The sequence below is a fragment of the Amblyomma americanum genome, chromosome 7 (genome assembly GCF_052857255.1).
Source record: "Amblyomma americanum isolate KBUSLIRL-KWMA chromosome 7, ASM5285725v1, whole genome shotgun sequence".
NCBI classification, from domain to species: domain Eukaryota; kingdom Metazoa; phylum Arthropoda; class Arachnida; order Ixodida; family Ixodidae; genus Amblyomma; species Amblyomma americanum.
Genome location: NC_135503.1, coordinates 35,752,118 through 35,775,176, shown reverse-complemented (window position 1 = coordinate 35,775,176; position 23,059 = coordinate 35,752,118). Strand labels below are relative to the sequence as shown.

The 23,059-nt window shown below is 46.9% G+C and overlaps 1 protein-coding gene across 1 annotated transcript in view; it reads right to left on the bottom strand.

Moving 5' to 3' along the window:
* Positions 1–23,059, bottom strand: part of LOC144098890 (structural maintenance of chromosomes flexible hinge domain-containing protein 1-like) — an 85,880-nt gene that overhangs the window by 43,340 nt on the left and 19,481 nt on the right. The window contains exons 10-24 of the mRNA XM_077631822.1: positions 19,909–20,008; positions 18,990–19,224; positions 16,951–17,125; positions 15,527–15,654; positions 14,332–14,522; positions 13,266–13,379; positions 11,644–11,750; positions 9,842–9,924; positions 6,588–6,692; positions 6,382–6,459; positions 3,818–3,937; positions 3,018–3,162; positions 2,675–2,774; positions 378–450; positions 150–292 (exon numbers count right to left, since the gene is read on the bottom strand). Of these exons, the coding sequence (XP_077487948.1) occupies positions 150–292; positions 378–450; positions 2,675–2,774; positions 3,018–3,162; positions 3,818–3,937; positions 6,382–6,459; positions 6,588–6,692; positions 9,842–9,924; positions 11,644–11,750; positions 13,266–13,379; positions 14,332–14,522; positions 15,527–15,654; positions 16,951–17,125; positions 18,990–19,224; positions 19,909–20,008 (1,897 nt within the window). The remainder of the gene's footprint in view (positions 1–149; positions 293–377; positions 451–2,674; positions 2,775–3,017; positions 3,163–3,817; positions 3,938–6,381; positions 6,460–6,587; positions 6,693–9,841; positions 9,925–11,643; positions 11,751–13,265; positions 13,380–14,331; positions 14,523–15,526; positions 15,655–16,950; positions 17,126–18,989; positions 19,225–19,908; positions 20,009–23,059) is intronic.

Here is a 23,059-nt window from a genome sequence, read left to right as displayed (position 1 = left end):
TTTATTTCATTTCTTTTTACCTTCCCTAGCTCACAAAAATCTCCATTCTTAGTGCGTAGCCTTTATGACATTACAATGTAGTAATCTGTTGATACAGGCCAACTTGAACTGAGTATCCCTTTAAAAGCTGCTAAGGGTCAAATGCTCACCTTGCAAGAAACAACAAACTTGGGTTCACAAGTGTAGTTTCCAGCCATGTCAAGTACAGCTAGGTCAAAGCTGGGAGAGGCACCGTTCTCAAATGCCAACTGGTCTGGGGTCTCCGGCAAAACTTGCAGCTGATGGGCTGGCCCTAGAGTGTGGAACAACACAAACATCAAAAAGTGCCCACTGCTGCATGCATAGAGAATAACACCACATGCGAATGAATGTCTTACCGGGCAGCAGACGTATCTTCAGAGTCTGTGTGTTCTCATCAAGGCCCGGAATTTTGACAGTCAGGGTGAAGCTCTAGTTAAGAAAAAAAAAAAACTAACTTGCAGCAAGATGCAGATGCAAGGTAAAGCAAACACGGTAAAGCCTCATTAACTCATTAAGCCTCATTAAGGAGCACGCGGACTTCTTAGCTTCCTCAACTACGGACATTTTAGATACATATTTAAGCTTTGTACTCTGGCATTTTTTTGTTAGCAGGACCACATACGTCACTGCAAATTTTCAACAAACAGGACAAATAGCATGCACATGTTAGTGGTTGTGCCATACCCCAGTCCAAAACACATAAGAAACAGCATGGAGAGCAAAGCTTATAACCACAATGACCACAAGCCACGAGCCAGAGAACTGCAAACGAAAATTTTAGACTCCAACTTCTGAACCTTGCACACTGAAATTGACACCGGCACAACGCTCTTGCAGCATTTGCCCACATCAGAAGCCTCAGAGAAAACAGCTAGATGATGAATTCACCAGTAGGATGCAGCGGCTGCTCAAAATTTACACGATATACACAATTCTATGTCGACTCGAATGCAAGTCGACCCCCCCCCCCATATCACATTTCAGAAAAACAAACAAACTTGGAGGTCGTTTAAGCTTGGCCTTTAATAACAGAACGCGATAGCACTATCCTGTAGCCTCCGCTCATCGCCAACAGCTGTCCGCTGCCGCGAGCAGGCGTGCCCGTGGGCACATTCCAAAACGAAAATGTATTAGTCACTGGACTACTCGTCCACACTAGCGCTGCTGTCATGATCGCTGCTGCGGTCCCACTGCACATCATTCTAACATCGTCTTGCAGCGATATCCCGCACTTCGCAATCAGCCACATCAAGACATTGCGTGTAAAAGCTGAAAATTTTGCCTCACTGCAGCTGCCACACCTGTATCCCTTGATGCGAACGTTGAACTTGCAATCCGGCGTGCAGTTGTTCGTTTCTTCGCCATAAATAATGACAGCCATCTTGAATGTAGTCGTGAACGAGCGCCGATCGCTTACCAGACCCAGAGAACAAATGACAACTGACGAGTCACTACTTTAAAAACTTGTGAAACGCAGCTGGCAGCAGTAAAATGCGTCAGAGCCAAAGAGAAACTAGGCGTGAGCGGCATCGGCTCTTCCGTCGGCTACTGACACTCCCCGGCACCGCTGCTGTTCCGAGTGGTAGTGATGCTGCGATTGGAACAGCAGCCCTTCCATCAACTATCGACGCTCCCTTGAGTGCCGAGTGCGCAATTGAAAGTAAAAAAAAAACTTGGAGGACGCCTATTAAGAGTCGAGCGCGAATGCGTTATCAAGCCGCAGCCGCTTATCGGCAGCCGCAATCTGCAGCCATACCTGATGTAGAATTCCAATGGCAGATCGCGAGCGCTCCGCCGGATCGCAAACAGAGCACGTAGCTCCGGCGGAGATCACCCCCTCCCATTTTGTGAATGGAAGGCATGCGCTCACACGATGGCACTTGAGCGCAAGAATAGCTCCACATTCAGGCAACATGGAGGCGCGCATCGAAGTGCGGCCTCTCGCTTCACCAGCGACTCATCCTTGCTGCCACTTTGTCTCTCATATTCACAGCAAACAAAAAGCGCATGAAGCTTTCGCTTTTTGTAAAGATGCCCACACCACAAAATGTTAGTGCTAAAACGTGCCAAATTTTCACATTCCTTACGTATTTACAGAGCTGCTAGGCTTAGCGACTATGCGTCGTCTGATGTCAGAAGGCACGGGAGGTTCAAAGAGGCCAACGATTTTGGTTTCAAAAGCGATCACAAGAATTCATGTCCTGTTAAGACAATTTGTTTTTTAATTTGAGCGGACGCGAACAAAACGAAAAATAATTACATTTGGAAGAATTTAATCCAAAAAAAAAGGTCAAATATTTTTTGTATGTTGCCCAGGTCACCTCGTAGCGACGGCAGGAAGGAAGCAGCCGGTCGTGACCGGAAGCAGACGCGGGGGAAAGATAAATGTCACGCGAGGTTCCGGTCAAATCTGCCGATTCTGGCAGAGCAAATATCGGTGCTCCAAGGAGTGATCCGGAATTGACGTCTGATCCCGATCTGCCATTGGAACAGACAACTCGCACTCCCATTTTGCCATTGGAATACGATTGCTCCCAACAGAGCAGAAAAACTTGATCCTGATCCGCGATTGGAATTCAACATAAATTTTTTGCAGAAAAAATTCAGCAATGCTTCCATTGCCACCTGCACCTAGCCAATCAACTTGTCTTACCTTTCCAGAGTTAGACTCCACAGCACCTTTGGCTACGATGCCTTTGATGATCAGTGAGTTGCCTTTGGCTTGAACACCTTCATAACTCAACTCCAGACCACTAGCCAAAAGAAAAAGCATGAAATCAGACACACAGATAATGAAATTCAACCTTACCAACAAGTCGTCACTGTCATTTCGTAGGTGCATAAATCAATTCCTGTTAGCCACTCCACTCCCCAGGCTCCTCACCAGTGTTGCAACCTACACATCCTGACCTTTCTAGTAGCTGATGCCAGCTATAAGGAAAGCATCAAGGCTCATCCCCAGAGTAGGTGCTGGGTGAGACAACTGCTGGACTTACTTGGCTTTGAGCTCAGGCTCGAGATCTGGGGACGGCTTGGTTGAGTTTCCGTATTTGTCAAGAAAGTCCAGAGGGATCTGGAATGGGGTGCCAACACGAAATGGACCTTCCAAGTAGCCCACGTTGAACTTGTCCGGGGCAGCCTCTGCATTTGAGGAGAGAAGTCAGAGGTTAGCTCATAATGTGTTGGTAACAAGGCTGTAGAAAAACGACAACAATGCTTTTCTTTTTTCTGCACGTAACAGCACTGCCCTTTGTTATGCACCAAGTTATTATGATGCATGATATTTCAACCGTGATCCGATAACACTCTGTCTTTATCATGTCCTTTACTTCCCTGAGAAGGTGAGCCACTCACTGTACTAGAGATGACTTGGATCATGACGTTGTAGGCTACTCTAGATAGCACGAAATATGAGGTGGTGTCTGCACACTCAAGGTTATTGTAAAGTATGGCTTAGCACTGCACACCAAGCAGTACAACATAAAAATGCAATGCTAAACTAAATCTGCATTAGCAATGTAATTTCTTTTTCAGCCCACAGAAAAACCTCGCACAACGATGAATCACCTTTCTTTCTTGCTCTGCTGATGTAGATCACCCCCTCATCTAATCATGCCAACATGCCAAAGGTGGCTGCACCAGTCAAGTGCTCACTCTGAGCATCGACAGTTCCAGCTGATACACGATAATTTTGGGCTTGCGCGCAACTCAAGCAGCTGTGCGCTTTGAAAACTAAACAGCTTCCTTCCAAAATGCTCAACTTAAAGAAAAAAAAAACAAAGCAACTGTATGTTACCTGTCACAGTGAATCTGATCCTGAATGACGGCAACTCCTTGCCAGATGTCATGGCAGTGGTAGAATCACTCAGCATGGCTTGAAGGGTAAGCGTGTGAGCACCCAGATTGTTAATGTTCTCTGCAAAAGAGGCCAAAAACAGCTGTCAGCGAATGAAGCAGCTCCACCAGCTACAACTCTCCCAATTGAAAAAAGCACCTATGCAGGCAGCAATGCAGATACCGTATTTACTCGAATATAGGCCAGTTCCGATTCTAAGCCGACCCCCTAAAGTCCGAAGCCAACAAAAAAAAATATATATTACCTCGAATGTAGGCCGAACAAAAAAAACGAGGACAGGTTTCACAAAATACAAACAGCATTTATTGAATCTGAACGTGCAGAGCTCATTCAACGTCGTCGTCGCTGCTAGACTCGTAGCTGTGTTCCTTGTCACTTTCAAACAGTGCACTATCTTCGGTACTGTCAAGCACATTAGATATGCTGCACTTTTTAAAGGCGCGCACGATCAAAGTACCTGGGATGTCGTCCCATGCTGCAGCTACCCAGCCCGCCAGCTGCGATAGCGATGCACGTTTGATGCGGGCCGTTGCCGTTAGCATGTGGTCTTCATCACTCAACCAGTCCGTGCAATATTTCCGCAAACGATCCTTGAAAGGTTTGTTGATGAAGACATCAAGTGGCTGCAACTGGACTGACATGCCGCCCGGTATGACAGCGAGGTCCGCGTTCGCTTGGGAGAGCGCAGCCTACACGTTGTCGGTCAAGTGCCCACGGTAAGAGTCGACGACAAGGAGCGAGTTCTTTGTCAAAAGGGCTCCTGGACGCCGTCGCCACACAATTTTAACCCCCTCTTCCACCATCGCACCCGTCATCCACCCGTTCTCATTTGCCTGCACAATGACATTTCTTGGGAAAGCTCCTCGAGCAGGCAGTGTCTTCCTTTTAAATATCATATAAGGAAGAAGTTTATGTCCATCAGCTGTGCAGCACAGCATCACGGTTGCGTGCTGCTTCTCGTAGCCCGCAGAGCGCACTTTCACCTCCTTGGCACCCTTTTTATTCACTTTGTACGCCACTAGCGTATCAAAATACACAGCCGTCTGGTCGGCGTTGCCGGTTTGCCAAGCTTTTCTTCGAAATCGCTTGGCAGCTTCTGGGTGATTGAAGTGCGACGTCGGAGGCTGAAGCCGAAGCACTTTATGAATTTCTGAAGCCAGCCCCGGCTGGCTTTGAAATCCTTTGGCATTAAGCCTCGCTCCCCCGAAAGTTCCCTAGCTTTCGTTTGGAGCACTTCTGTTGTCACTGGAAGGGCAGCTACTCTCTGTGTCCGAACAAAGTCGGCCAAAACTGTCTCCACTTCGTGGTGACGGCCTTTCTTTGGTCCGCTAAATGCCATCCTCGCTGCGGTGCACGCAAAAAGCTGCTGTCGTTGTCCCCTCCAATGATGGACGTCATTCTCGTCGATGCCGAAGTCCCGCCGAAGGTCCGACGATGCTTCTGCGGCTATCACAACTTTTTGCTTGAAAGCGGCACTGTAGTGGCATATTATGCTTGGTGCCATCGCAATAACACCACGCCACACACCGATACGGCCGACACGACAAGTCAAAATGGCGACCTCGCTTGTGTACGGTTGACTACTGGCACGGCTAGTAGCGGCTGCGATACTGACTTTTATAGATGGCGCTAGCTATGCACCACATTTAGCAGTTTCAATAAAAAACTGGTGCGTTTTTTAAAATCCTCGAATCTAAGCCGACCCTAGAGTTTAGAATATGATTATTGGAAAAAAAAAACTATCGGCCTAGATTCGAATAAATACGGTAATTTTTTTAAATTATCTCTCAGTAAGCGGCCTAGATTCGAATAAATACGGTAATTTTTTAAAATTATCTCTCAGTAAGCGGCCTAGATTCGAATAAATACGGTAATTTTTTTAATTATCTCTCAGTAAGCTTCCTACTGGATGCGTCCTATGAACAGTCCTGACCTGCCTGTGTGTCAGACGGGCCTTCTCTGTAGTGTTGCCCGCTCGCATGGAGATACACCTCCCATGTATGCCCACTACAAGCTGACATTAGCTTGGGCTTAGATCATACTAAATCCAAACTTGTTAGCCATACAGCTCATTCAAGCTTCATAGCCTCAACCACAATGTCAAGATTGAATAAGTCCATTCTTTTCTTTAGCTGTGCATGGCTAGTAGATCACTCTGGTTATGCCAGACTTGACTATAGTTGTGAATATGCCTGTTGTCATAGTAATTGAATTCTGCAGACTTCTTTTACAGCAGACCGAAATCTTGGGCACTACCAAGGTCTGCTGTAACGAGATCATACTGTATTATGTCCCCCACCATTCCCTCATTTCACCTTTCTTTCCTGTCTCCAATCATGAGCTCTCTCGCCCTTTAGTGGTCTCATGCCTTCCACCTTAAGTAGACTAGTACTCCACATGTATAGATATAACACCACCCTTTGCAGGCCCTGAAAGTGCTACCGCACAAGGAAAAAGCAGAGCCTTGCGACCACAATCACTGTGTAAGCAAGGTGTCCACTCACCCATCCTGCGGAACCAGTAGCCCCAGTTCTTGTTGTGGGGAGAGACATACTGAGCAACAACTTTGTCACCTGATGCAGCTGTCAAAGATATGAAAGGAAGGGAGAAAAAAAAATAAGAAGAAGCAGGCACGTTTATGCAATTTGTGACATCTCCTGCGCTGCGGCCTCATCGAATGAGAGAATGACTGAAAGAACTCTGCACTTACCATGCCACACGATCTTCATTTCCACAGACAGGCGCTTATTCTGGTAGCCAGGCAGCTTGCTGACATTCTCACCCTTTTTGTTCTGGATTTCCACTTTGATGTCCCCTGCACTCAGAAAGCCATGCATCAAGTTGTACTAGGCCATCGCTGTGATAAGGTGCAGGCCTGCAACGCTCAAAGGGCAATGCCAAGCTCATACGAATTGTAAGTAAAGTACAATTAACAACACCATGCAGCCAATTTATTCAAAAAGCTAAATATTCCTCACCTATACTCATCATATCACTTTAAATTATGTAAACATTATAGTTTAGGAGTAATATAAAACATCTGAGCCTTGGCTAACCATCCAGATTAGAAGATATGTAGTTTCATACCCGACACATCATCCTGGATTCTGGAAAGTTACTAAATATCTTACTAATTATGAAAAACATGCTAAAATTCACTCAGCCTACCACCATTAATGAGCTCTTACAAGATGACATCAACATTACCAGAATGGCCGTGAAACAACTGCAAGATTTATTTGTTTAGAAATGCATGTTTTACTCTCTTTGCATTCGAGTTTTTGTGCTGTTTTCAATCATCTGAAAACATGACGCAAAAGTGTTTTTGCTTTTTTTCCCCTGATGTTTTGCTTTTCACGTTTCTCCTTTGGATAGTCTGCAGTTCAATTATGCTCTGTCAGCGTCCATTAACCCCTTTTGTTCGTAATTTAAAAAAATCTGATGTATTAAAAATACAGAGAATGTTTACTACATTTGATTCAGTGCAAAAGCATGGATTTTTACTGCGTAGACGACGACTATGAGCGGGAAGTGCCGCAGGGCAGAGCACTCGTGCTAGGCCAGCTGCAGACATGCAAGAGACAATTTTGATAGTGTCAGAGCCACTGGATTAGGGACACGTAGAAGACAACGAAGAGTGGGGAGTGCCGTGGGACAGAGCAGTTGCACTAGGCAAACACACAATGCCGATTTTGCTCAGAGGTGGTGCCCATCGGACTAGTGCTTACGCACTAATAATATGCAATGTTGTAATGTGCCATCACTGCTGTAAAGAATAGGTGCACTGGCCCAGTCAAGCCTCTTTGCTTTTTTTTTTGCCCGTGCCCTTAACATTACCTCAGGTTGAATAAAGACGAAATGAAGTTTACAACTTCAATACCTAAAAGAATACTGTATATACTACTCACGAAATGAACCCATTTTATTTCCAGGAAAGTTAACATCAATTTGAGGAGAGGGTTCATTATTTGGCCAAAAAAAGGTTTTGACATTTTTTTTGCAAGAGCTAAAATTTCATATCACATGCCAACCAGCCAGCCCATCCATCATGAACAAAAGCACGCGATCAGCCGCTTTCATGTCACTGGTGTTTAGCACCATTCCCTTCGAAAGGTGTTAGCTGTAGCATGGCGCGATTTGGCCATTTTGCGATTGTTGACGGTGCCGGCAAATTGCAGCGAAATAAAGTGAACATGCTAAGCACTGGCCTTGAATTGAAGGTCAGGTGAACATTTTTTTTTACGCAAAGTTAAAAAGCTTGCAGGATGGTAACGAGTACATAGTGCAAATATCTAGGCATTAGCTGTGGCGTGAGAGGTTCAGGCATTTTTGATCCTGTCCTCGACCTCACCATATCGCTTGGGGTACTAAGGCCTTGCTTCCTCCACAGCATTTCAGCATGCCGGCTTTCTAAGCATGCATACACTGGAGCAGCCGGGTGTGCAGCAATGCAGCACGCCGAGCAAGCCAAAGCCACCACCACCGGCGCTCCTGTGAGGGGCACACAGTGTTTTGGCACTCTGCCAAGTTGATCCAGGGTGGCACCCTTGCAGGAGCTCTCGTCAAAAGATAAACGCACCCGTAACAGCAACTTGGTGCGATGCCAAAGCCTGAGCTGCCGACAGCGTGAAACTGAGGAGCGCGCCAAGAAAAGCTAGAACTTAAAAAAAAGAAAGTAAATTCTCAATGAAAAAGTTGGGGGTGGGTTCACTATGGAAGTGAGTTCATTACAATAGTAAATATGGTATTTCTTCGCTGAAAGCCTTAAGGATAGCATTATGTTGCATCTGCCATCCCAAAGAGCATAACCAAGTCGTACTTGCTGCAGTGGAAAGTAGGAATGATGAAACAGGTTAAGCTTACAGTAAAACATCATTGATACATTCCCACTTCATACGATTTTCCGGTTCGTCCGCTCAAAATCGCGGATATTTTAAATGTCACATAGAGTTCCACTATATTTCTCCTGGTTAATACGTTCCCGGACAACACAACTTCCCGGCTGCTACATCTAAAATTTTGACAAACTGTGGTCGTGTAATACTTTTATTGAGCAACCGCACATGTTAAGAACATACAGGTGGGCCGAACATGAGGGCACGAGAAATGAAATGCTGAAATGCAGCGGCAGTCAACTGCCCAGGCTGCTTCTCTGCAGTGCCTAGACGCAAGTAGGCGAAGCACCATCGCCAACAACCACAAAAAAAAATAAAAACGGCGCGCTAGCATTCGAGACAGCCGTTTTTGATGGGATGCGACATGAAGACAAACACTGAGCTTTTCTAACAGGTGCATAAGGGCAAGAGGGTGAAGCATCATTGAACTACAGCGATGCGCTTAAAAACGCTGCGAAAATCGACCGCCGCGGTGGCTTCCCCGCAGTACTTAGGTGCAAAGGAGCGAAGCATCTGAAAATGCCGATATATTGGTCACCATAGTCATTGCTGTCGACAGACTGGGTGCGTTACGAAGTTCCTTCTGAGCTTAAGACAGCCCAAACACGGACTGAATTCTGCAAGCACTAGAAAAAGATCTGTTGAGATCTTGTGCCAAGAATTGCTAATCTACATTTTTACGAAGTGAAATTACCGATAAATGTCTTTGTACCTCGTTCAACAGTTACATTTCTGAAAATTAGGTGGTTTGGATATGCTTTCTCAGATAATAAGTTTTCCTCCTGCAGTTTCATAAAATGCAGTGAGCCCCGAGTTTATACTCCAGTGAAAATAACTTCTGAAAACGGCTGGTGCTTCCAAGCTGGCTGTGTGTTCACCTAATAACCCCCAAGATATCCAAATAAGTAAACGCGGTTTCAAGAAGAATTGCATGCCTGACACTATGGCATAACATAGCATGGCCTAGATAGGTCCATTGCAGGACCAGCACTAATAGTTACAACCTCATGGAGACATAAGGACTGAAGTCGAAATATTCGGCAGCACAAAATGTGTCATATTTACACACCTATGGCCTTGCCAGCCGGCCGCTTCTCGTTTGGGTGGAGCTGATCTCCCTCGGGCCATGTCACGTACAGCTTTGCAGGAAGCCTGAGGAAACAATAACACCGTTCAACTCCTTTCACAACAAATTTACTTATCTTTTATGCAGAGGTAAAAAGGAACTCAGGCTGATCACTGTTCACAGGGTACAGATACACACTTTAAGGGCTAACTCAGGAAGCAATTTATTTTCTCACCTTTAGGGATACCTTCCAGAAAGTTTCAATCGCAAGCATCCAGTAGGATGTAATTCAATACAACTTTCAATAATGCAAAGCAAGCAGCTCGGACATTTCCATCCACATGGAAATTGTCACTGAGCAGCACAAAATTCCATCACAGCAAAAGACCACAACGCCTTCACATCCACCTGTCAACATGCGGCGACTTAAGAGCCCACGTGCCGGCACACTTCTCCTCACAGCAGCTTTTGGAACCCTGAGTGCTCGGCAACGCAGCAGTGCATTATAAAGGACATCATGCAGGAGCTATGCGCTGGCAGTGGTTATATAACCAAAAATAAGATGACCTGCAGCTAATTACTCACACCGAAGCCTGGGTTTCTGAGTTCATTAGCATCCTTACTAGAACTGTAGGGATCTTTCAAGGTAAAAATTTCATAACATTCTCTTGGGTAGGCTGTGTTGCCATCAGCATAGCATGTCTTAACCGAAATTCCTGGCTTCACCTGCTGGCCAACGAGAACGTCATCCAAACTTGCAGGGAAGCTAGGATTCCCAAAAAAGGGTGCTATGAAATGATGCAACACAGATGGGCATGACCTAGACGAGGTCATTACGGCAAGCGCTCTAATAAGGTTGAGCAGGGTGGACGGAGGAGGCATTTAATGAAGCTGTTCCGTTCATTACATCCCTAACAGGAACACAAAAGGATTTGGAAGTTTGCTTACAAAGTAAATCACTGAACAATGCAGCACATTTGTTGCGAGCTCCGACAGCGACCGAACGCAAACCTAATGCAGGTAGCACACATTGTGTTGCTTACCACTAAAGGAAGTGCCCACACGCACTTTCTTTGGTCCCAACAATGATATTAAATACATGGTGAAATGTATTTGGAAAACCTCATCAAACACTTTCACAGGCCACAACCCCCAAAAAATCATTCAATCCTACAATCCAATCATGAGATGACAATGTGTTAACCTTATCGCCCCCTGCTTCTGTATGCTTTCTTTTGGTGTTGCTTTGCATTTGGTATGCAACGTAGAAAGTCCTGGATCCATGCCTCCACAAAGCAACCATACTGCCACACCATGCAAAGCAAATCACAAGTGCCACCACTTGTGAATTGTTCTGGACACCAAACTAGCAAACTAGCGCGCGTGCCATGGATATGTGGCACTCGCTGTGTGCAGCTGTGCAAAGCAAAACTTGCGGTGTGAGCACATTGTGAAAGGCTGTCAGTTTAGCATGCACTATGAGAGAGTGCGGCAATGGCCGAGTGGTCTAAAGCGCTGGCCAGTGAAGCTGATCTGTTCATGCCAGCACAGGCTCGAAACCCACATGCGGCTATAAGTATGGAAGGTATTGATACAGTATTTATTTGCACACAGTCACAACACTACACACCCACATACAAACACATTCAACAGACACTGGCTTTTCTTCTCGACGGGGCTTCATATGTTAAACTTTTACAATTGCCACCACTCGAGTGCGCATCTGCTTGCATTTGTTGTCAGTCGCTGGCAAACTATAAAGGCAGCTTGTCACAACCCCAAAACGACCCCATGACAGCACTCACCTGCCCTCTTCTTCCTCAATGACCTTCTGCAGCTGGGCATCAGTGACCTTGCGATCCAGCTTTGCAAGTGGGAAGATCTTCACCTCGTCATACAATGACCTTGGCTCCTGGAAGACAAATAAAGTAGCCATGGCACGTAAACGAAATACTGCTGCTGAGAACAGAAACCTCGAAATGCTAAAACTGTGCTGAAATAAGAGACATATAAAGATTTATAAAATGTGCATTATTAATTTGGTCACCACCAACTTAGCCTCCTCTTGAATGGCACTGTAACCTGAATCAAATCTTATCATGTATCTTTGATTGCTGCAATCCTTTTGTACTTACTACCCTAGAGGACACATGCATGAACTAAATTAAACCTGATATCTGTTCGCTGACCTTTTTCACCAAACATACAGTATTTACACGATTGTAAGTCGACCTATTTTTCGAAATTTGAAAATCGGAAGTTCGGAAGTGAGGGGGGTCGACTTAAGATCGAAACCAAAGCATCCCACCATAAATAAAGGCGACAAAAACGAGATATCAGGCATGCTACAGCGTGGTTGGATTTTTGCTGCGCGGCTACATCGCATCGGCTCTTCGTGCTGGCCTTGAGCAGCTGCTAAGTCAACGTGCAGAACCGGCATCCCCACCCCGCGCGAGGCGGCTGATGGTGGCTGTCATTAAGCAGCAATCCGCACCAGCGCACTCCCCACACATGGCCACAGATTGCGTCTGCTGATAAGCAGCGGCGGCCCGATAATGCATTCACATACTACTTTTAACAGGCGTCGTCCAAGTTTTTTTTTTTTTGTTTACTTTCAAAAGCACACTCCACGCTCCCTTGAACGCCGATAGTTGATGGAAGGGCCGCTGTTCCAATGGCGGCGGTACCCCGCCTCGGAAATGCAGCTGCACCGGGGAGTGTCGATAGCCGACCGAAGAGCCGATGCAGATCACGCGTAGTTTCTCTTTGGCTCTGACGCATTTGACTACTGTCGGCCACGTTTCCCAAGCTTTTAATGTAGTGCTTCATCATTCGTTACTTGCGCTCCAGGTCCGGTAAGCGACCGGCGCTCGTTCATGGCTACATTCGAGATGGCTGTCATTCTTTATGCCGAAGAAACGGAACGCTGCGCGCCGGGCCGCAAGTTCGACGTTCGCAACAAGTGATCAGGCATGGCAGCTGCAGTGAGGCAAAATTTTCAACTGTTACAGTCGATGTCGTGATGTGGCTGTTTGCCAAGTGCGGGATTTCGCTGCACGACGATGTTAGAACGACGAGCTGTGGGACCGCAGCAGGGATCACGATGGCAGTGCTAGTGAGGACGACGGCGCAAGTGTGGACGAGTAGTCCAGTGACTAACACATTTTCATTTTGGAATGTGCCCACGGGTGCTCCCGTGCGCGGCAGCCGATAGTGGCTGGCGATAAGCGGAGGCCGCCGGATAGTGCTGTCACGTTCTATTATTAAAGGCCAAGCGTAAACGACCTCTAAGTTTGTTTTTTTTTCCAGAAACGCGAAGTGGGGGGGTCGACTTACAATCGTGTAAATACAGTATGTACCACCAATGAGTATATGGAGGAACGTCCACAACGGTGTGTCGTTTCTTCAGTGAGTGTAAAGCACAAACCTGCTGAATCTCCACTTCTCCTCCAGTCGCACAGACACTGTCCGTGTAGTCACCAAACAGCAAGAATCGCCGGATAGAACCAATAATGATTGGATTTGTCCTCTGAGTCCGGATCTGAAATACAGCAATGTCACTTTTCTTTAGGAACACACCCATGCTAACAGAAGCATGGTGTGATTACTACTACCTGATATACGGCATCCAACATGCAGCATCGACAGTCTCACAGCACCACATATGTGGATAGCCAGCATGTGAACCTCTTTGACACCATGTTAGACACAGTCACACTGGCAAATTACTGGCGTCACACAACCGATTTCAATCGATTTGTTAAGTGTCCCAGCTGTCCCAACTGTTCGATACAGGCAATAATTCGATATATCCGGGATTGACTGTATTCTGTCGCCTCTGATTCACCCTTATACACATAGGAAGGGCCCGAGACACCCCGCCTGGTAGACAGACGAGGAGCCCATTGGCCGAGGCTTGACCACGGCCTCGACCACCACCGTTTATGGTTTCTTCCCGTCCAACGATATATGAGACAGATACTGCGGCATTTCCCCCCCCCCAAAAAAAAATTATTCCCTCCACCTCTAAACCTGTCGCCACGGTACGGATGACAGCTTCGGTATGAGGGCTAAGGGTCCGTGGTGGCGCCAAGCACCAACATCTGAATACTCAAGGTGCCCCTGCGGGGTTAAGATGAAAAGAATAGAATAGAGAAAAAGAGAGCAGTACAGATAAGATAACAGGTGCAAGCTGTCAGTATTCCAGCTAATAAGGTTTGGAGAAAGAAATAGTAAGGGGTAAGGCATGATGCACAAGAAATCTAGAGAACCAGCCATCTCTCAGAGCGACAAAGTAGACAACAAGGCAGGGGAGTGTAGAGTTAGTGGCAGCACACAAGTGAATGTGTCTGCTTGTGATCGGAGCAATTAGGGTACACTAGGAGCAGTTTCTGTCATAACTCAGCAGATGACGATTATAATAACAGGCAAGCAAACCCAAGTGCATGCAGGCAGTCACTAGAGGACACCCCCCCCTCCCAAAGCCTTCTCACCAGCTGTCCCTTTTTGAAGTGCTTGCCATCCCACTCAATGGCGTTGAACACCGCCCATGGGTACTGCTTGTATCTCTGAGTGTCCCTGCGGCTGATTGACTCCTGGAACGACTCAAACATGATCTGCTTGTCGCTGTGCTCGTGGCATGCCTGCAGCCAATCCATGAAGTGCTTCTCAATGCTCGCCCGCACTGCCTGCACAACAAAATATGAAACAACTCTTCACTCCTGCTCCAACAACAAGGTTGTACACAAGGAGAGCTCAGAAAACGAACAAGTTGTATGCACAGAATGTACCAAAAATCTCAGCTTTTCCACTGATACCAACATTGCCCATATCAAAATTCTTGCCACATGCGGTAAAGCGAGCTCACGTCTTTTATGCCACTAGCAATTCTACCATTTCGCCCAACTGGAAGACGCTTCAGGTTAACCTTTGTGGGGACCTGCCCTGCAGCCCCTGAGTTTGCTTTCCCGCGAGGCACCGTGCAGGGGCGGTCTCACCTCGAGGCTGAGCGGATTCCCTTGTCAGTTACATTAACTGGCAAGAGAGGGCGCCAGCGCCGCTGCGCGGGAGACTGCTGAAGCCTGCCCGCGGGAGATGGGGTCTCTTCGGCTGGGATAATCACCGCGAGCGGACGCGTCGCTCGCGGCTCCGCTCTTCGCCGGCGGGGCGAAGAAGCGACGGGGAGACAGGCTCCCGTACTCGTCCCGTCCGGCCTGCGGAGTTTATATCCCTTGCCCTAGCGCGGGCGAACATTCGCTCGGAACCTTGCTGGTGAGTCGGACGACCTCGATTCATTAGCGTACCTTGTTGCTAGCTGGCGTTATTGTTTCTGTAGCAATAAATGCCTGTTTGTGTCAGCCAATGTGTCGTTCCTTTGTTCCCTCAGAGCAAGGCCCGCCGTGGTCGGCGAGCGCTCGGTAGCGTACGCGATCACGGGGTGGGGTCCGGGCGGCTTTGAACCGTGTCAGCCGCGATTGAGTGGGGAGAAAGTACTTATCTCCCCATGTCAACCCCACACCTTTAAAATTTTTTTTCTTCTGAAGGGGGAATATAAATTTTCTCCTCTCCACTCGACACAATGAGCTCGGTTTACATTGCCTTCTATGGGCACTTGTTAATAAGGTAAGAGAACAACTAGCGAACAAAACCACGCAGCACCCGAAGTGTTCAGAACATCAAGAGTCCCACTTGCCTGGCCATTCATGATTCGAGTAAATATGGTGTTCTTCTCTCGCAGCTTGTTCTCCAGGTCCATGAACGTAAGCTTGTTGGTGCTCACTTGGAATGCATCGTCCGTCCACAGGACACCCGAGAGCCTGAGGAAGCAAAAAGTGTTTACACTAGCCCGAATAGTACACTGAATGTGGTCCAGCTCCGTAGGCGTATTTTTGCTACGGTACAAAAGGGTGACATTCATAATCAATCATAGCTACATTCAATCAAATGAAAGCAACTTTTATACCACAACCATTTACTTACCATCCATTACACCACGCATTTACTTTGCAAACCATTCTTTTATTATATTGTGACTGCTGACACTTTCATAAAAAAAAAAGGTAAACCACCAAAAGGAGCAAAGTTTTCCCATCTGCAACTTCAATAGGCCACCCTCTATACACTCGGCACGAACAGACAGTTGGGCTTTTACTTCCATCCATGCCTGACTGATAACAACCACCAATTTTGGCAGCTGCCTGCGGCTGTTAGGCAAAATAAACCAACGTATGCAGTAAAGCATTCACTCAGACTATGCATGCTGCCACAAATCATGTGCCCCATGCCAATAATGACTTACTTTCCAACAATAACTGTGCAATGGTTGCACAGTCATTATAAATAGTCATAAAATGTAGCCTTTTACATCACACTCATCCGCATTTTTCACACAGCCACTCTGCGCATGTGTAGCTCTCCTCCTCTGTCCTTTCCCCAAGCTTCACTGGTTGAAAACTATCCACCACCAGAGTCTCGAGAGTATGTGCAGTTCATGCTGGTGACAGGTGCAGGTGACAGATGGCAGCAGCCATCAAACATGCACCTGCCATCTGACATGCGCAGTTGACACATTCTTAAAATGGAATGCACCTGCACTGTCCAACTGCATTTGTTTTCAACCAGTTTTCTTAATAGCAGGCAAATTTTTGCACACTCCCCAGAGGGCACCACATCTTGCAAAAAAAAAGGTGGATAGGAAAACTGTCGCCTGTAAGAGAGTGAGTGGGGATAGATTTTTCAAGAATAACAACATTTTTTTTTAAATCCTGCCACCACAGCACTCAACGCAAATGCAAACACTTTCCCGTGTATCGCTGCTCATTTCATTTTGTTTCTACTGGCGTTTACCACTAAGGCGCAAACCTGGTAAACCTTCACCTTTGATACACTGAAAACAGTACCAAAGACATGCAATTTTTTTAGCAGAGCAGTAATTTACTTGGCAGAGCAGTCTGGCAAGAGCTATATTGCTTCATTCGAGCGTTGCCCAGTTTTCTCACACTGGCTACAAGTCCCGCAATTCACTGATTTAAAACTACAGTCAGCAAGCGTACTGTCTTTGCAGTGCAGGCAAGCAGGGCCCATAAAGAAAGCCTTAGGCAAGCTTTAGTCACCTGTTGAAGCACTCAAGGGGAATGTTCCTGGCCTTCTTGGGAGGGCTGCACCAGTCAAACTCCTCAATGGTGGTGTACGGAATGAGCCGCCCGTTCCAGAAGCACTCGAAGATGGGTCGCTGGCCTCTGGCTGGCTTGGCGCTGTTCGCAATCAGTTCGTCCTCGTCCTCACCATCTTTTCAGTACAACAAAGAGCAGAAAGACAGAAAAGCATCACAGCATGCTTCACCCTTAATGCTGTATGCCACAAGGACTCCTAATATTTCCCGCTTTAAGAAGAAAATGCCTACCAAGACAGAAATCGAAAAGAACACAGGAAAACTATTCTAACCGTAGCGATTTTTGTTTGTGAAAGTTTTTATCAGACAAATTGGAAGAAACAAATTGGAAGAAAATTGAAGAATCAGAAACTGCCGATTATGTGCAGTGCAGATGGTAACAGATCAGCAGTGACAGCTGTACTACTATCTGTTTTCAAGTACACAGTAGGACCTCAGTGATACGGATCTCATGGCGTCATCAAAAAATTCTCATCATCCGAAATTTTGTACCACCCAAACGCACAAGATTCGTATGCAGAAGGATAAAAAATGCATTCATGCAGATGTGTTTCCGGCTTACAGGTTTTCTTCACGGCCCTGCGGCCACAGCTCGTTACTCACAGTATGCACCGCATGATTAGCGATGTACAGGCAGCGTTTAGTGCTCGAGGGTGCTGCCGCAGCTTGTGCATTCGTACCATCTGCACAGGCACAGAAGAGAGTTTGCAACACCTAAAATTCTGCACACTGTACACAATTGACTCTGGCCGGGGAATTTTACGAATTCGCATCATTGCAAAATTCGTATCAACCGTGTTCATATCATCGAGATTCTACTGTACAGTCAAACCCACTAATGACAATATTAAAGAGCCATGGAAATACCATTGTTATAACCGATAATTGCGACCATAGGGTTGTGCCGATAAAAAGATAGCACGACAAACGAGCAAACAAGGGACCCGGAAAATGGTCCGAATAATCGAACAGTCCGGAAAATCCGTGAACTTCAAAAAAATAACTTTTCCATGAAAAACCGGCTTTCAAAATCGCGAAAATCGCCGCTCCCCATGTTCCGCCTACAAGCGATAATACTGTACTGTATGTGAGCCATAGTCATGCTTTAGTCATCTCCGCGCCCTCTCATGTCACGATACCAGACAGTGTGACGTGGCCGCAAGTAACGCTGCAAACGAATGCACCCGCCGCACGAAGCAAGAACAGTCAGTCTGCAACGCTCGCGAAGACCGAGAGCCAGCGCCTCCGAATGCAGCCCCCCTCCCCGTCCCTCTACCTATGTGCCTTGATGTTCGTTCACCTCCCTCTAGCGTGTTTGCTGCCCCGCACCACGGGCGGCATCGTACAAGCCGCGGCGGACGCTGCAGCTGCCCTGTTGTACAGTTTTCAATGCGACCGCGCGCTCTTTGCAGGGCTTCTCGGTTGCAACAGAAAGAGTCCCATTATCTTGAATGGCAACAATGGAGAACAAATAGCCAAGTCTATTCAAGCCCGTCCCTCCGATTCACTCCATGCACGCCGCCCGCCGATTCCGTTTAAATCCAAGAAGGCGCCTTTCACAGCAGCAGAGAACGAGTTGGTTGTGAATGCCCGCACGTCTATTACTAGGTCGAAATAGCGAACTTTCGGCTGAAAAATGATCTCCACAGACCCCACAACTTTTGGACCCCACAAAGTCCGAAATATCGGTCATGAAAACGTACACGTTCCTATGAGGTGCGCGACGGTTTGAAAGGGTTTGACTGTACATGCATGTGTGCGGTGTACCCAACGTTTGAGGATATTGGTCACGGCCACTCCCAACCAGTCTTGCAAAGAAAGAGATGGAAATTAGAAGCTGGCGACTGCCCTTCAAGGAGCCTCAAGAGGTCTCAGGAAGAAAGATGCCCCAGACAAAGTTAGTGGTTCCACATCTGTAGGTGAAGGTGGTGGTGTGTGTGGAGGGGTTTGGTAATGAGCACTTTTCAGAGAGGCACTAACCAAAGTGCGCAGTGCCAACTCCACCTCGCTGATCTGGGTGCTCAGGGGGAAAGCTCTCGTGGTCGTATAGAAACGGGTGGTATCGCAGCTGCCCTTCCACCACCCGAGTGCCATCCACAGTTGCCCTGAAGTCGAACCGGTCCGAGGCAGTCCGGATCAGCAGCGTCTCTTGATCAGTGTCAATGTTCCGTAAATTGGCCACCTTGTGCTGCCCGCTCTTCATGATCAAGCTTACCTGGGGGCAGGTGGAAGGAAACAGTACACTGAGGATCTGCAACTGATAGCTTTGATCGTTGCAATAATTAGTGCCATTAGACAACCATGTCCGCGGATAAACTCAGCTTACTCCTTTATAATAAACTGGGATTTCTCTAGCAGCCGAAAACTGTGTACAAATGCAAGAACAGCTTAGTGCAAACATACAGTCAATCGGAAAATCGGATAATTCGGCCTCCCTGCTCCCTCCCGTCAAAAATGTACATAAGTCAATGACAGTGCACACTCGTTATTTTGGAGTGAAATCGTGCAGGCACTGGTTAATTCGGACTGAAGACATGCCAGGAATGGCGCTGAAGTCAGTTTTCGAGACACGAATCGTTGCTGTCATCATCCGGAAACCAGTGCTGGGCCGGAAACCACTCTCCATTCCGAAACCGAAAATGTACGACGGACAGCGCTGCTCCAGAAAAACCTCGTTTATTCAGCGCCCGTTAATTCAGAAATTTGAACTGTCACCGGAGTGAGATTACGTACGAACTTCTCCAAGGTGAAGGTGAGAATATCCTCCATAAAACATGTTTCCAATCTATATAAAATGTGCTTAAACTGGTTTTTCTCGAGCTATAGACACAGTTCAACAAAAGTATAACTGCAGGAGGCCTGCAAGGTCAAGTAGACAAAAACCACCCAGCACAGCTACCTCGATATCAATATGCCGGTACGGAGATGGAGCCCGGCCGCTGGAATCATCAGTGGGAACATTGCCATTTGGACCATGGAGGTAGTAGTGGTAGATGTGCCTAGAGAAAATTTCAAAGAGAAAAAAAAGAAAGAAAAGCTGAGATGCCACACAAACAATGCCTGCTCGATTATAGTCCACAATAAGAAGAAAGAAAAAAGACTCTTGACAGCTTGGAAAAATAGCACAAAATGGATGAAAAAAGGACCCACTAGGTAATAAGTAGAAACCCTCTATAGTAACCTTTACTATATCAGGATCTTTACTGCATCAGTTGTTGGTGACGGCATGGCTCTAAGGATGCTCTCTGGTAATTAATTGGCTACTCATTAAACATAAAGTGTTGGTTCATAAAAGAAACACTCAGAAATACATCCCATCTGCTCATGTCGTCCCTTTGAGTAATAGTAACTATTTATGTTCAGTAACATTTTATGTTATCACATTTTCGATTTCATTTATGTCTTGCGGAAATACCGTATTTGCACGAATATAGCACAGCTATAAATAAAACGAGAGTCTGGTTACATGAGAAAACCGAAGCTGTGCGTGAGCACGGCATCATCTTCCGCACCCTCAGCATCATTAAAGAGGCAATAGTCAAGAAACGTGCACGACACATTCAAGAGGAGCAAAACCGGCTACGCAGTGCCACCACACCTCCGCTTCCTGCCACCCATCCCCATGCTTCGTGCTGCAGTGCTACAAACATTCGCCCTTTCCTTACCTTCCCCACTCCTCAATGCACATTTACTGGCTTTCCGTTCTCAGAGTATCATGCCACCTTCTTTCAATGTTCATAGGCAGCTTTACTTTTTTTCGGCGTGCACCACACGCTTTGCCTCAAGGCCCCAAAGCCTTCGAAAAGTTGGCTTCTACTCGCCGCTCTGTAGCTTGGTGGCAAAGCAATCTCGAAGACCACAGTTTTACAGTCTTCGGTACCTATTCGTCTCCAAATGTTGGGCTCGCAATCCTAGACGTCGTGTCCACCGCGGTGCCATCATTCCATGGGAAGTAGATCGCCACAGCCAGATGCTCTTTACTATAGCTTTTTGTTTGAAAAAAATCTTTACTACAACCGAAAATGTGTGTGCGTGCGTGCGTGAAGGAAGCTAACAGTCACCGAAACCAAGATGCATAGGGGAATGTTTTTTTATTTTTTTCATTTGCAGTGCTGATTAGTGGGAGAATAATACTTCGATTAATCTGTCGCTTAAAGAAAACTACTTACAAAGCAGCAGAAAAAACAACCATGCCGCCGGTGGGATCCGAACCCACGACCTCCGAACATCGCGTCCGGTGCTCTACCAACTGAGCTACGGCGACGGCTGTCCAATCTGCTGCTCTCGTGGGTATTTATGTTTAATGCGTGTATGCGAACTTTGAGAGTGTTCACCAGTGCCACCCTCGTCCATAGCGGCGGACGTAGCACGTCCTGTATTACCGCGAGTGTGACGTGGAACGTCATCTAACGGCGAGGGTGGTAAGTTACCGGCGAATGTGCGGGCCAACAGTTGCAGTAGCCGTGGGGCAGCAGCGAAGCTCAGAAACCAAAACTACGCGGCCAGGCTATTTTCTGACCTCGCGACAGGGGCCTTCAGATCGTTGTCACGCCTGCCATTACGCCCACTAAAGAGGTGCGCGGCTTACAATGCACCACGCAATAGGCGGGATTTTTACAGGATCGCTTGCCCTATTGTGACAACTCGATGCGCTCCTTCAGGTGGTTCTGGCAAAATTCCGCAAGTAGGCTTTCCCGCATAGTGCAGTTTACAAAACGGGATGGCATAGGCCACGCTCGGAGAGTTATGAAGGCGACAGGACGCATTCTTCGGCTTTGGGCATTAAATGTGTAACGTATTACGCAAGGATTAAAAAAAGCGCGATTTCGCGTTGCGATTGTTCGAAGCGGGCCGTCGGCCTTCTTGTTTGCAAGAGGTCAAGCATAGCGGCGTCGGAATGCGATCGGACCGCGTGATAAACGGTGGAAAAGGAAGGGAAGACGACCTCTGGATCGGTTTCTGGAATTTTTTTACTGGATCATCGGCTAATTTGCCCACATATTAAGGTTTTGCCACCGTCAAATTTATGAAAGTCTGCGCAGTATACGATTGCTGTCGAGCATTCGGGAATTTTCGAATATTCGGAAATTCTCGAATATCAATTTCTCAAATACGAATACGAATTGAATTTCAAAGATATTCGATTCATATTCAAAATTTCAAATATTCGCACACCCATATTGTTTATCTTTCGAGGAGAGCGCCTTCCAGAAAGGGGGGGGGGGGGGGGGGGGGGTGCGCGCAGCACACTCTTTGGCAGTGCCCCAAGACGCTGCCCGCTGCCAATTACACCACCACTTGTTTATCTTTTGAGGGGAGCTCCTGCCAGAGGGTTAGGGGGAGGGAGGAGGAGAGCGGGGCGCGCTCAGCGAACTTGGCAGAGCGCCAAGACGTTGCATAATCATTCGCATTACGCACTTGCATTGCACACTCGTCACTGTCCTGTGTGTTTTTTTAACCTCGTGCAAAAGAATGGGCGCCTGACCTTCAGGGCCGGTGTTCAGCATGTTCACGCTATCTTGACGCGAATGGCCGGCGCCGGTGGCTACCGTAAAATTGCCGCATCGGATCGCATCAAAGTGAACGATGCAAAACCCCAGCAAACCCGTCTGACCGCACGTGTTTGTTGATGACGAAAGGACGGACAGAAGTATGATATGAAATATCGACCCTTCCAAAAAAATCTGTTGAAACTTTTTTTTCTCGCCTAATGAACCCTTCCCCCAAACTAATGTCAACTTTTCTGAGAAAAAAGTGGGTTCATTACACGAGTAAATACGGTAATATTCGAATTGTATTAGAAAATTTCAAATATTATCTTCCATGAGGTCCATTCGATCAAAACTACACTTGATAGCCCATGTGCAACACAAAGGCCAAACATGCAATAAAAGCAAGCAGTGTATTGCACGGCACAGCATGAGGCAGGCTTACATTTTCATGAGCGTCTGTTGTTTTTCTCTCTCTCTCTCTCTCCCTCCCTCATAAGCACCGACTACACAACAGACTCCATGTAGGTGCACATGTCCGGCACAATTTCTTGCATCATA